A 15,035-nucleotide genomic window follows, 5' to 3' on the forward strand; every position below is an offset into this window, starting at 1 on the left:
CAGTTATAAATTTTTATACATAAATGTTCACAAACATGAAAGTTATAGCGAAAAATAAAATTTTAAATTTCAACTTCGTGCAACAATCGAGGTAGATTCAACATGTTCAAGTAGAAGCGTTGCTATTTTAGAGAGTTAGATGTTAGCAATGTTACTGTAACGAAAGTATGGAAGAAGTTTGGTTACAAGAATTTTAAATACTCGAAAACGCAGCTGCTTTATCTAGACGACTACTTTCGAAGAATGGAGTTTTGTGAAACTCTGATAACCAAATGGAACGATGGACCCAATTTTATTAAAAACATTTTATTTACTGATGAATCTTCTGTTTCGTTAGTAGGGAAACCCAACCCTTCCTTTACGAGACATTGGGCGCGGGAAAACCAGCACAGAAGTGTTGTTTACCGAGCTCAAGGTCCTCAAAAAGTTAACGTCTGGACTGGCATTTTAGGAGACCACATAATAGGTCCATTTTTTATTAAGGGCAACTTGAATACTGGAGTATCTTTAGTTGTTACAGAATCATGTTCCTACCGCTATTCTCAATCTTCCTGATGTAAAATTGGGGAATGTTGGATTCCATCAAGACGGTTGTTCAGTTCACAACGCTCTAATAATTAGGGAGTACTTAAACAATACTTTCCCGAATTGAGCTATCAGTGGAACAGGCGATATTAAGTGGCTTGAGCGATCTGCAGATCTTACACCCATGGACTTCTTTTTTTGGGGACTATTAGAAAGCATTATCTACGATCATCCTGAGGGTAGAGCTCAAAATTTGGATGAATTAAAAAACCGAATAAGAGAAGTCTCCAATTCTGTTACAGCAGAAACTCTTACATCTGTCCGCAGAAGTTTTTATGACAGATTGGGATACTGTTTAGCCGTAGAAGGTCAAATATTTGAATCATCTCTGTAGGACATAAAGAATTATTTTTTATTTTATTAGGAATTATTTTTTATTTTCAATGAGAGTATATTTTTTGTTTTATCTTTTTAAAGAAATGCGCTTTTATTTTTAATTCAACCACAAAAAAATTGTCCACATTACAAAAGCCGATACAAATACATCGCCTTATAATGGTCAGTGTATTTTTATCGAGTTTGTGTTATAAGAAATGAACCGACTATACGTAAGCAAAACAAATATCGACGGACGGAGATGTTGCAATGATGAGGCAATGTTGCCGATTTTAGCGCTTTATGTAGTTTGCAATATCTAATATATATTGTCCTAAAATACAATCATCAAACATTAAATTTTGCGGTTTGTCAAAAAATATGAATTGTGGATATTGTTAGCTCTTACATAAAATTCATATTTTTTTACAAACCGCGTATATGACTAAAAAAGTTAAGTTTTAGATCATTTAGAACTTTATATAAAATAATAACTGTTTTTCATAAAATTAAAAATGCAAAAATATGAATTTTATGTAAGAGTTAAAAATATCCACAATTACAAATTTTTAATAGAAAAATGAGTTCTTGGTCAATATGTTGAACAAACTTTACATATAAATTCATAACTTGAGAGATCTAGTTATGGATTAAACAGACCATCGTCAAGTAATAATCGAAAAGTGGAAATTATAGTTATTACTGGCTGACTCTCACGAGATCTTTCAGAACGCGTTATTTACTTATTGATGCATCATTTTCACCATTCGATTAGACAGAAGAAACATCAATATTCATGTCATGCATATAAATAACTAAGGTGTGGCGTTTGATCTAACAAAAACTTGTGTGAAGTGATGACACAGCGATCGGGAGATAAAACTAGACGAAGAAACAGAAACATATATCTGATCCCTATCTACAAAGTCGTACTCGTTTTTTGTTCGTTTGATTATTGTAGGTAATTAAAACCGAAACATGTATTTATTATTTGTAGACCGGTGGTATTATAAAAAAATTATAGCTTTCAATTTGTAACTGAAAAGAATCCGAAGAAAAAGTTTACAACTAGGGGAGTGCAGGGCAATAGAGTGATATTCAAGTTTATGACGTACAAAAACAAGTTGAAAAATTAATAAATTATTTGTCTCACAAAGAAACAAAATGAATCAAACTATCGGTAGGAATGTATTATTATAACATCAATGAAGGCTGATCAAAAAGAATACGAACGAGTAGAAAAACCGAAAAGAATAAATATAAGTACGAACTAAAAAATGACAAAAACAAGCAAAACCAGTATCCACCTATAATCTGACAATATTATTAACTATGTAATAAAGAAAGTATTAATGACTGTATCAACTGACTCATCACAGGGTGATATTTGTTCTGCGACTAGTGCACTCCAGAATCCCGAGGTATAAAGAAACTCACGAACTGTATACAACGAAAAAAAATTCCTTTATAAAAAAGATCTGGATTCAAAAAGAAGTAGACTTAGATAAGTCCTAATGGAACAAGCTAAACGGAGAATATTACGTGATAACCAAGGAAGAAGCTATTACAACAGATGTAAAAATGCTGAATAATTTCAAAACAGATAGTTATCACGGATTAGAGCACCGGGCAAACTAAAGGATAAGCCAGAAAACTATCACCCCATGGCCATTCTTTGCATGGTATATAAACTATTAGAAAAGCTTCTCCTCAACAGAATAAGCTTTGAATACTTATTAGTATAAGAGAGTATACATTTGGTACAGTATAAATCCCGAGACACATCATTATCAACGTCAAAGACCTAATTTCACAGTATTGCCAAATTACAAAAAAAAATCCTAAATTCATTTTAAATCAAATACCATATTGGAATAGATAAAAGGAAAGTATGGGAAGAATACTTAAACAATATTTTCCACGACTTTAGAACAATACAAGCTACCGGGACTTGATGAAATTCCTGCAGATCTGCTGAAGCTATTAGATACAGAACAAATAAAAATAATAACTGAAATATTTAATGAAATATACAAGGCAGGAAATATACCAGTAGAGTGGCTCAAATTGGAGTTCGTACCATTGCCCAAAAAACCAGGAGCAAAAGTTTATGAAGACTATAGGACTATAGGACATAAGCCCAATGAGCCATCTGCTGAAGCTGTTTTTAAAAGTCATCCACAAAAGAATTTACCGGAAATGCGAGGAAGAAATTGTGCCCAATCAGTTTGGATTTGTGAACACCGTTGGTACGAGGGAAGCTTTATTTAGTGTGCAGGTATTGTTTCAGAAATGTACAAAAAGGCTTTCCATAGAGTCAGGCATGAACAAATGATGGAAGTGTTGAAGAGGATAGGGATTGACGGAAGAGACCTAAAAATAATAGCTAACCTTTATTGGAATCAATCAGCGGTACTCCGAATAGATGGATAATTATAGATCAGGTCAAAATCTTAAGGGGAGTGACACACGGGTGCATAATTTCACCACTGATATTCAATCTGTACTCGAAGCATATTTTTGAAGAGGCTCTAAAAGATATTGATGAAGACATCTCAATAAATGGAGTCAAGCTCAATAACCTGTGGTATACATATGATACAATAGTGTTTTCCAATACCATAGAAGGGCTGCAAAACTTAATAAATAAAATAACGGAAACAAGTAGAACATATAGACTGGATATAAACACCAGCACAACCAAGCTAATAATCAGCAGCAAGGAAAACATAACTGGAGCAAATCTGTATGTGAACCAAATGAGAATTGAACGTGTCGCACAGTAAAACTACTTGGGAACTATAATCAATGAGTCGTGGGACAATACCCAAGAGATTAAATGGCACATAGGAAAGGCAAAAAGTGCATTCTTGAAGCTCTGTGTTTAAGAGCCATGACCTCACCCTAGAAACAAAAATAAGGCTCTTTAAATGTTACGTGTACTCAGTGCTTCTGTACGGAGTAGAAACGTGGAAATTGAAGGCGGAAACTCTATCAAAACTTCAAGCTATGGTTATACAGAAGGTTCCTGAATATACCAATTCACAGACAAAGTCATCAATGAAGAAGTACTACGGAGGATGAACACAACCCCGCGGATTTGATCAACATCATAAAGGGCTATGAGCTGCAGTATTTGGGACATATAATGGGAAATCAAGGCAAATATAAGCTACTTCAATACATTTTGCAAGGTAAATTTGAAGAAAAAATGGCTCCGGGACGAAGAAGGAGATCCTGGCTTGTTAACCTGAGAGCATGGTATAGAAAGACCTCAACACAGCTATTCCTTATAATAACCAACAAAGTCATCATAGCCAGAATGATTGCCAACGTTCCGAATGGACAGGCACCCTAAGAAGAGAACCTTTGAGAAGAAGTTGGAAGTGACTTTTCTAAAAATAAATATTGATAACCTGGACTGAACTTCCATTAGGCGTACTTACTGCGAAACAATTTGCAAAAGCTCGTTTTTCAACATTGTCTCATTAAAAGGCAGTTAACTAATCTTTTATTCAGTCTTGGTTGAAAAAATGTTTGGTACTTTTTCTAACAACATGCTCTGGTATGGAGTTTTATCCATTATAATTAGGAATGGTTCAAACAAACTTTTTAATAGTCGATTTTCAAACCACGACAAAAAATTTGCTTGCCTTATTTCCACATGTTACTCTAATAAAGTTGATTTAGAGGAATGAAGCCATTAATGAAGCCATTTTCATTACCTTTTTAATTAGACGTTTGCATCAGCATGAAGAATAATGTATTTACAAAAAAAATTATTTTAACACCTTTATGTTTTTAATATGATTAAATATATTACCGTTTTCCATCAGCTTTCATAGATTTTACACTTCTCCATTCTCAAAATCAAAGTTTCATCTATAAAAACAAACTTGTAAAGCTCTTCATGTTTTTATTTTTGATATAATCTCAAAAACTCTGCTCTCTTCACAGCAATATGAGTCACTTACTAACTGTATACAGTTGGTTTTTTTACTCTATTATTTATTTCCCTTTCTTTACTGTATATAGGTAATTATTTAAGCAAAGCACACACAAAGCAAGATATCAGTTTTCTTCCAACATCTAGAAGAATCGGAACTTATTAGAGTTGACAATGACAAGTGTGTTTCGTTTTCGAGTCAAACTCGAATCGGCAATCCGGTCAACCGTTTTATCTTGCACCGTCTCCCCCTAACAGCTTCAGTACGTTCTTAAACAGAGTGTAAGAAAGTAGACTTTGATCAAATATCTTGTACATTTCATATGTGTCATTAGACATTGGATCTGTAACAAAACGCTTACAGATCGCATTCAAATTCTGTCCATTCAGAATCAAACTGATTGTTAAAAATATTGACTGTAAATAATTATGAAAAAGAAAGTATGTCAACGTTCACATTCATGCAAAAAATAAGAATATGGAGTTGTTTGTAAAATGAAATTAGAAAAATCTGCTGCACAGCAAAATATAAACAAAGAAGAAATCAAAGCTGATACATATTACAAAAAGAAGATTCCATAAGTATTTGACCAGAACATAAGGAAAATCCAACTGTTATTATCGATAAAATAGTCCAGTGTGTAGGATCATAGACATTAGCAAAAATACCAGAAAAAATATCTACTATATACTAAGCAAATCTCTAGACTGTTGGCCCAGGTTCATTTGTAGTCCAATCGTCAGAGATTTGACCTAAAAAATTATACAAATAAGCTGAATTTTGCTAAGAATGTAAATTTTGGGACCGCAAAAAGATGCAAAAAAGTTAACTACTCCTATCTCCCGGCTAAAAACTTAAACTTTTACGTTACAAACGATCGCACGTCACAAGAAATGCCTCCACAAAGACGGTAATGGGTGGAATTTGTAGCTGAAGCTGTGTAGTTTTGAAAAACGTACTTGTGTAATTAAAAAGAAGCAGTTGGACGAATTTATAAATATGTGGCTAGAGTACTACACACTCATCGCTCTACCGTCCAAAGGGTGGAATGTTTTATACGAACTGGAACAAACAAGCGTAAAGCGGAAAGTGGAGGAAGCGCAAAATTACCGCTTTAGATGATCGTTTTATACCAGTCAACGCTTTGCGGGATCGTCATTTAACAGCGGTGCAAACAAGAAATCAGCTTCAAGACGTTCGAGGCAATAATGTAAGTATATTTACAGTTTGTCGAAGATTACATGAATTTGGTTTGCAAAGTTGCAGACCAGCAACTGGGCCCAAATTACTTCCACTGCACAGAGTAGCTAGACTACAATTTTCCAGGGAACATTTACATTGGAATTTAGCACAATAGAGTAATGTTCTTTTCACGGATGGGTTGGGATACTGCACTCATCAGATAGGAGAGAACGAGTATGGTGGAGATTTGCGGAGTGCGCTTTCAGAACCCGCGTTAGCCATGGAGGGGGTTCGGTAATGGTATGGTCAGGAATATCCCTTGAGGTGCACACTGAATTGGTATTTATTAAGGGTTCGTTGACTGCACACCGGTAAATTAAGGAAATTTTAGCGAATCATGTAGTACCCTTTTCTCAATATATCAGCGATGATTTTCTATTAATGCAAGATAATGCGCGACCCCACTCTGCAATGTATGTCACGCAATATTTAGAGGAAGTTGGTATTAATAAAATGAACTGGCCAGCGTGTTCGCCAGATCGGAATAAAATAGAGCACGTTTAGAATATACTTGGTAGAAATATTAGAGGTCGTGAAGTCGCACCAGCCTCAATTAACGAACTTCGCTTGGCTCTAGAAGAGAAATGGCAAAACATTCAGTAAGATGATATTCACAATCTCATGGACAGCATAAGCCAACGTGTACAGGCAGTTATAGAGCCTAGGGGAGGAAATACACAGTATTAAGTTATTTTTTAGTAGTTTTTCTTTGTTGTTTGCGTACTTAGGTCAAGTTACATTTAAGTTGTTTTTTTATGTTTTGTTATTGTTATCATTGTTCATTAAAACCAAGATCATATCGTTGCTTTTAATCATTATTTAAATACAGTGTCATATAGTGTATGTACAGCATCGATATGACATTCCTTCGATATCAGTCACCAAAGACCCCTTCGTCGTATTACAAATTAATATAAAAGATAATGGAAAAGTCGTAAATTGTGGGTGGCAAAGTCATTTCGCTCCTAAAAATGAACCAATCCATATTTTTACATGAAACAAAAAACATAATACTTAGAAGACATGGTTGCAACCGAAAAACAAGGTTTTACGAAAATCCGCTAACGGAATTATTCCACAGAATGTTTCAAATTTAGGATAAAAAACCAATGTTCTATTAACCCCTTATAATAAGTCAAATACAAAATTTTATTAAAAAACTCAACATACTAAATTAAGATTTATAAATTTTTACACAGTGTGCTAAAAAATCAACAAAATAGGGCTAAAAATAAAAAAACTGAAATACTTGAATCTGACAAAAATTTTCTCCGTTGCATTTTTTTGCATCTGAGTGTATAAAATTGATTTCGCGAGCGTAACTGACATTCAAAATAACCGGTTGCTTCAAGTGTTGTTTCTAAGAGAACGGTTCATGCTAAACAGAAAATGCTAATAAACATTTTTATTTAAAATTATCTCAGCCATATTTTTTATTTGAAACATTTTTTACGGAATACTTTCTTGGTAAATCGATTTTTTCCGTTTTCTTCCCCTACGAGGGGTTTTTAGGGTGAAGCCTAAAATCGCATAAGGTTCGCCCAAAACTGTTGTTGTGCTACTAAAAATCGATGCTGTACTTAAACTAATATTGCAAGATCCTCATATTGTCAGATATTAATTTAATATTGCATATTCATGGAACTAAAGTCACCGCATACTCATACAACACAGTTTCCGTTAGATAATTTGAGATTAGCTCAAAAAATAACTATTTTCAACAAACAGTTAACCATTTTCACATCATTGTGCCATAAGCGCTCTTTGATAAACATTTAAAAAACTGTTCATTATTCACAAGAAAAGTAGTTATAAACGGTAAACTATAAAATAAAGAACCTTTTAATTATCTTTTTAATAGAAAAAATATAATTTCTTTAACGCGTGCTAATAAAATATTTTTTTTTTAGGAAAAGGAGGTAAAAGTAATATCGTTACGAAGTGAAGATTTCACTGGCTTAGGATTCAACATTTGCGGAAATATGCGAGAAGGAATCTACATAAAGGATGTGTTACATCGAGGTCCCGCCTATGATTCCGGTAAACTCAATTCAGGTATGATCCACACTAATATATATTGACTTGATTTTATTGTTGTTTTAAAAATTTCATTAAAGCCACCCTCCGACCTTCTAAAAGTTTTCTCAATGATTATTTATTCCTTCAGACACTGTTACCTAGAATTCTTTATTTGGGCCAACTCTCTGATCATCTAATTGGCAAAAAACTTCATACTGATGACTCGGTCATCGATTGTTTACTTTTTCTAGCATTGCCATTCAAAGTTATTTATTTTGACCGACCAATTGGTCACGTGATGCTATTCAGCTCATCTGACGTAACTTCTGCTCCAACGCCTCTCTGAGACATAGACATATACAAACTGCGTGTTTCATCAGGTAAAGTGAAGAAACTATCTTTCTTAAACTTTTTTCCTTTGTGTCTGTCTTTTTATACGGAGGGAAAGAGGGAGTTTGTCACGACGAGAGAGAGAGAGTGTGTAAAATAAAATAACGAGCTAGATAGAGATAGAGAAATTAGTTGAGAGATATTGTTGACATTGAAAACTTCTGACTTGCTCAGTTGATTTTATACTCTCAGATCACGCTCTCGTATTTGGCCGTCATATTGTTCACCCGGTCGTATAAAGCCATCGATATAATATTTATATTAAGGATGGAACCTATGAATAAATACTTGCAAAGTAGCTAATAACAATGGCCGATTATTGTTTATGTACATCTTGTGGTGTACGGAAAAAATTATTTTGGCACATATATATGTACAATAATTATTTATCTTCGTTGTTATTTACATTTCAATCAAAGATATATATACGTGTAACATTGTAAAATTGAAAAAATAGTATTTTTATAGCCAGTTGCCACGCCACTGTTGTGACTGGATGCAAAATATTAAAAATTTGACGAATTTTTGATTGATTTAGCAAAAAAGAATACAATAAATTAATAACTTAACACATAATGTTATCCGTTTAACATTAAAATATCGGGGATAACTATATTCACGTTAATCACCTGTCAAATTCACGTCGGATATTGTAGCTAATAAACTGACGTCAGTTCTGTCGTTTATCAGCTATATGTAAAAATATCAACGTTTTCCATCCTAAGTATATTATATCGATGTATAAAGCTTATCAGTGATGTGTGACATTACTCTAGACTAGAAAAAAAAACTTGGCCAACTATTTCTCTTAAAGATTACGATAAATTTGCCGTTCCCAAATCGAGAGCAATAGATGGCATACCTACTGATCAGTTTAAAATATCACTTGCATCCAGATGTCAGTTTCTATGGATCTGTCATCAAGGAATTTATTAAGCTGAGCAAGTCTTTTTAAAATGTCATTTTTATTTGTCCAGTCCTATACCTAATATACACGTGTGATATACCTGAACTAGAAGACGACACCATAGCTACCTTCGCAGATGACACTGCTGTCTTAGCGGTAAGTGACACCGTCGAAGAAGCTACAGAAAAACTACAAAATTCAATAAATAAAATCCATGAATGGACCAAAAAATGGAAAATTAAGCTGAATGAGAATAAATTAGTCCATATAAATTTTACCAATAAGAGAATTAATAATATTCCAATTAGAATAAATAATGTCCAAGTGCCTATTGCAACATCAGCAAAGTACTTGGGGATCACTCTTGATGCGAGACTTCGCTGGAAAGCTCACGTGAAGAAGAAAAGAGAAGAACTAGGCATCCGCTACAAGAAAATGTATTGGTTAATGGGAAGACATTCCTCTCTATCCATAAATAATAAACTCCTAATCTATAAACAAATACTGAGACCAGTATGGACCTATGGCTGCCAACTGGGGCTGTGCCAAGCCTAGTAACATCAAAGTAATCCAGATATTCCAGAATAAAGTGCTGAGGAACATCGTAGATGCGCCTTGGTACGTTAGGAACAACGACCTTCACCGGGACCTCAAGATGGAAGACGTCAATCAGATAATCAAGAAATTTGCAGGGAACCATGAACAACGACTCCATCATCATGTAAACGTCGAGGCTATCCAGCTCCTCGACAATACGAACCTAGAGAGAAGGCTCAAAAGAACAAAGCCTTTTGAACTGGTAGAATGAGTGAGTGAAAAGCAGAGTAAAGTGCTGTGCGAGTATGCATGCTGAATTTAATGCTAGTTATTAGAAATAATAGGAAAGATACTAGTGAGTAGATACCTAATTTTAAGATTTCATTAGTAATTTAAGTTAGAAACAAATTGATAATTGGTCTTACTGACCAGATTTTAATGTAAGTACACTTCTGTGTCTTTAGTAAAAAAAAAATTATTTGCACCATTTTCCTCAAATGTAACGAACGTCACTGATTTTTCTTCTCCAATCACGATATTTCTCGATGACCACAATCTTTCTAAAAAAATGTTTAGGTATTTGACTCCTTTCCTTCGAAAACCTTTAAGGAATTAAAGACACATAAAAACTCTGCCACTGATACAGAGTATTAAAAATAAAATCCAAATAGGATTAAGGTTATTTCACGTTGTGTAAGGATTCGGTCGTCAAACAACACGTAACATATAAGCTCGTCCATAAATAACGAAACAAGCGAATATTTGCAACAATACCGAGGTCAATATATCGATCTACAGTTCTGATAATAAAAAAGATGACCAAATAACGTTATTTTACTGCTATAAATTCAGAAAGCAATACCGGTTGTGTATAATACTAAAGTTGTGGTAACATTTCATTCATTTGTTACTCTTCTTTCTACTTCTCTATTTTTATTCCTGTAGAGCAATAAATCTTCATAATTTTTATTGTTTATTGGATATTTTAAATACAAGACCTATTAATCGCTACTTAGGTTACATTAGTCAAAAAATTTCTATAAGCCGGAATAATTCCATTACACTTCTGCATAAAAAGGGCCACAACATAAACTTAGACAATTACAGGCCAATTTGTCTACTCAATTATCTATACAAACTGTACACCAGAATAATAAGCAATCGATTGGAAACAAAATTTGAACTATATAGGATAAAACAACAGGCTGGTTTTTGCTCCAACTACGATACAAATGACCACCTACAGTGCATTAATGTATTGATTGAAAAATCTATAGTCCCTAGTTCTAACGTTTGTAGACTTCATGCTACAACTCATAAGTCTGTATGGTCCTACCAATAAAATATATATCAGGAGAGGCGTTCGAAAGAGAGATACTATGTCACTAAAGTTGTTCATCTTCTAAATGTGCCTATCTCGTAGGGATGTCGGCGACCACATTGATTCATCTTATTCTATTCACAGCAGCTCGAAATAAATCAGTTGACGTTAGACCAGTCCATTTTTTAAGATTAGCCAGCCAGGATATACGCCTACGTCCAGAGCCTCTCTTACCCTCAATCTTGCCTTGTAGAATGAACTGTAAAAGTCGGTATTTATTATTACGCATAATGTGGCCAACATAAGCCAATTTTCTGTTCTTTACGGTGCTAATAATTTCTTTGTCTTTTCTTAGCCTCTTGAGAATAGTTATATTACTTGTGTAGTGTATATATGAAACCCTCAACATACGTCGGTAGCACCGCCATCAAATGCCTCTAATCGTTTTATGGCATCTTCTGTAAGGCTCATAGTTAAAGATAAGTTGCAGAGAATCTTCCTAAGGCTGTTGAAAGAGCTTCTGGCTTTTTCAATACGAGTTTTTATTTCGTAGCTGTGATCACAAGTATTCTTAATATTGCAGCCTAAATAGCATATTTTTTCCACTCTTTCTAACGGTATATCGCCTATTGTAATTAGGACATTTATATTTTTACTAATGATCATTATTTTTGTCTTCTTGCAATTTAGTTTTAGGCCGTATTTGTTACATGTTATCCATCATCCTTTGGGACCTCTGCGCACTCTCTGTCAGCAACACTGTATCGTCTGCATATCTAATATTGTTTATAAGTTGGCCATTTACAGAAATCCCATCTTCTGATTCGTCCAAGGCCTCTATAAAGATGTTTTCAGAGTATATGTTAAATAATGCCGGTGACAATACGCATCCCTGTCTAACTCCTTTTTCGACTGTGAAGATCACTGTACTTCGAAAAAGTTGTTCATCACTGTACTTAAACATGTTTTAAAATCACTGGAATGAGAAAATAAAGGAATAAGTATCCATGGCGAGATCCTTAGGGGTCTACGATTTGCAGATGACAATATCCTTATTTCAGATGCCCTAAAAATGACCAGCGATATGTTAAATGAACTCAGCAATGCAGCATGTAAAATAGGTCTGAATATTAATAGCCAAAAGACAAAAATGATAACGAGTTTAGTTCTGAGCTATCCTTTAAAGAAGAAGTCGAAATTGAAGTTGTTAATAGCTACATACACCTTGGACATATAGGGCTAATCAGCAGAGATAATGAAACTGCTAAGCTGCTAAGGAGAATAAGGGCTCCCAAGCACTAGACAGCCAATCTGCAGCTTATCTGCGGCAGCCGACATTTATGAGCAGAGAGTTATAGCAGCCAATCGATGGCCAGTTGTGTCCATTCTTTAATATAAATATAAAGCGATATGGACGTGGAAAAGGCCATAATTATTTACCGTTTGTCTCAAAATAAAAAAAAGGCTGGTAAATCACTCTCGCAAATTATATTGGGAATTTCTTCCCATCCTTTTTTTCCCTTCTCGATAATTGCAGTTTTCAGAATATATATCCCAAATCGCCTTTCCTTATCCCAAAACGGCTTTCAACTTCCCGAATTAATTTTTCGGTGTCAAAAGTCATTTTAAAACGTTAAGGATAGATCTGGCGGACACAAGCGGAGACTGAAGGCAGCCATATTCATTTCTCTTCAGAATCCTCACTGCGGGCAACCAACAGCCTGTGGTGTTTTTTCTACAGCGTATAGATTCTTGGTAAATCGATGTTTTCCGTGCCCCCCGCCTTACGAGGGGGTTTTAGGGAGAAGCCCGGGGATAGGAATAACAAAATTTATTTCATGTTTTTTGGGGTTCTAAATTGACAACTGACATTGACATTCTGTTCAATGACAGTTATTATAGCAGTTTGTATACCTGCCTATTGAGTAGACTTTCGAATATTAATTCTTATCTCTTGGTCTACGAGTGTCACATCTGTTTTGTTTTTTTCTCTATTTCAAGTAGCCAATTTCAGATTTTTCAAAATTGTAGCTTTTACAGATTTTGTGTACACAGTTTTTTGTAATACATTTCTTAATTTTTGTATTTACAATATTGTGCTTTTTTAGGCGACCGCATAAATAGTGTGACCATCAACTTTGAACACATGGTATACGAAGACGCATTGGCGATCCTCAGCTACGCTAGTCCTTACGAAGTAGTCATCGAAGCCAAAGGTGGTAAACTGATCCACAATGTACCTGGTCAAGGAGGCCAGCCCGGCCATCCTGTGTACAAGAGTTCCTCCCATTTGGATTTATATAACGTAAGTTTTTTGTCATTTATATATATATATATATATATATATACATACATATATATATATATATATATATATATATATATATATATATATATATATATATATATATATATATATATATATATATTGTTATGCTATTTAAATTGTATTATATTGCTTACTTAGGAAAAATCCTGTCTATATTTATTAAATGATCTAATCTCCAATTAATCACAATAAATCAGCATTAATTAATTACAATCTCAGGCTATTTAAATTGTACTATTTACCTTTGATCGTGGATTCAAAATATTTTCCAATTGGCTTCCTAATCGGGATAGGTAATATGACCTGAATAAAATACATAGAATTTCAACTGAACTATATGTGAGATGTCCTTTATTTTAATGAAATTTTATATAACAATCAATCCTGTAATATTTGCAATATACTAACTTTAAATATATGAGAAGTTGTTTTCTATCATGGACCCAAATGTTATTTTACATTGATTTTTAATATGTGTTATAACTAAGCTCTTTTTATAATTCTTTTTTTTTAAGTGATCGCAAAATTAACTGTCTCTATTATTTATTCAATTTATTTAATTAATAAATGAAAATCACACTCCGGCCCTAATGAAAATTGACTGACCTTTCCTTCTCTGCCGTTGCAATTCTATGGCCACGCCACAACAAAAAAATCCTTTCTCTGCTTCTGCTCCTATTGTGGTCCAGATGACGTACACCTTTCTCCTATCTGTCACTGTATCTGCAACCCAACAACTCGTGTTAGTCTATGCAGCCTGTTTGAGCCAATCTCCGCGCCTGTTTACAACTCCAAATGTTTCCGGCTTCGTCTGCTTTTAATATTCTTATACCCTTTGGTTTTCTATCTCTCTGTACCCCGTTCCTCACACTGGTCAGCTTTTACACAGCAAATAAACACACCCGGTAAATTACGTCTTCGGAACTTCAAACAAACACAAATCACAAAGCTCCTTCCTTCTTGGACGACTAAAACTGACTAACTAACTTTTTTTTTTTTCTCCTATCTCATAGCCAAAACCAACCTCCTTGCATTCAAAAATTGACCAATAAAAATCATCCACCTCTTGTGACGTATATCGTTACCAACCAACTCTCTCTATAAAACGTCATTCGGGTAATTCCAGAAAACAACCTTCTTTAATTATTCTAACTAAATCTATCTGCTTTACAAATATTTCTTACTAATAGCTACAAACGATACCTGTTTCTCAATTCAAAGTCTTTTGTTAATAAACTTTTACCGATATAATCTTTCGGGGAGAAAACCACCGCAAATCCCGGTCTATTGTTCAACACTTTCTATATACACTTTTATTCCGGGTAAATCCATTCCACAATAACCGACTTATTTAAATTTCTTATCGATAATATTTGAAAGTCTTGTCTCTGAGGCCTAATGAACAATTCTTCGAACAACTTAAAATACATATTTTGTCTTATA

At 34.1% G+C, this 15,035-nt stretch overlaps 1 protein-coding gene across 2 annotated transcripts in view; it reads left to right on the top strand.

Moving 5' to 3' along the window:
• Positions 1–15,035, top strand: part of LOC140439145 (uncharacterized) — a 103,307-nt gene that overhangs the window by 82,406 nt on the left and 5,866 nt on the right. For both annotated transcript variants that reach the window (XM_072528863.1, XM_072528864.1), the window contains exons 5-6: positions 8,000–8,144; positions 13,372–13,568. In XM_072528863.1, the coding sequence (XP_072384964.1) occupies positions 8,000–8,144; positions 13,372–13,568 (342 nt within the window). The remainder of the gene's footprint in view (positions 1–7,999; positions 8,145–13,371; positions 13,569–15,035) is intronic.

The sequence above is a fragment of the Diabrotica undecimpunctata genome, chromosome 4 (genome assembly GCF_040954645.1).
Source record: "Diabrotica undecimpunctata isolate CICGRU chromosome 4, icDiaUnde3, whole genome shotgun sequence".
Classification (NCBI taxonomy): Eukaryota; Metazoa; Arthropoda; class Insecta; order Coleoptera; family Chrysomelidae; genus Diabrotica; species Diabrotica undecimpunctata.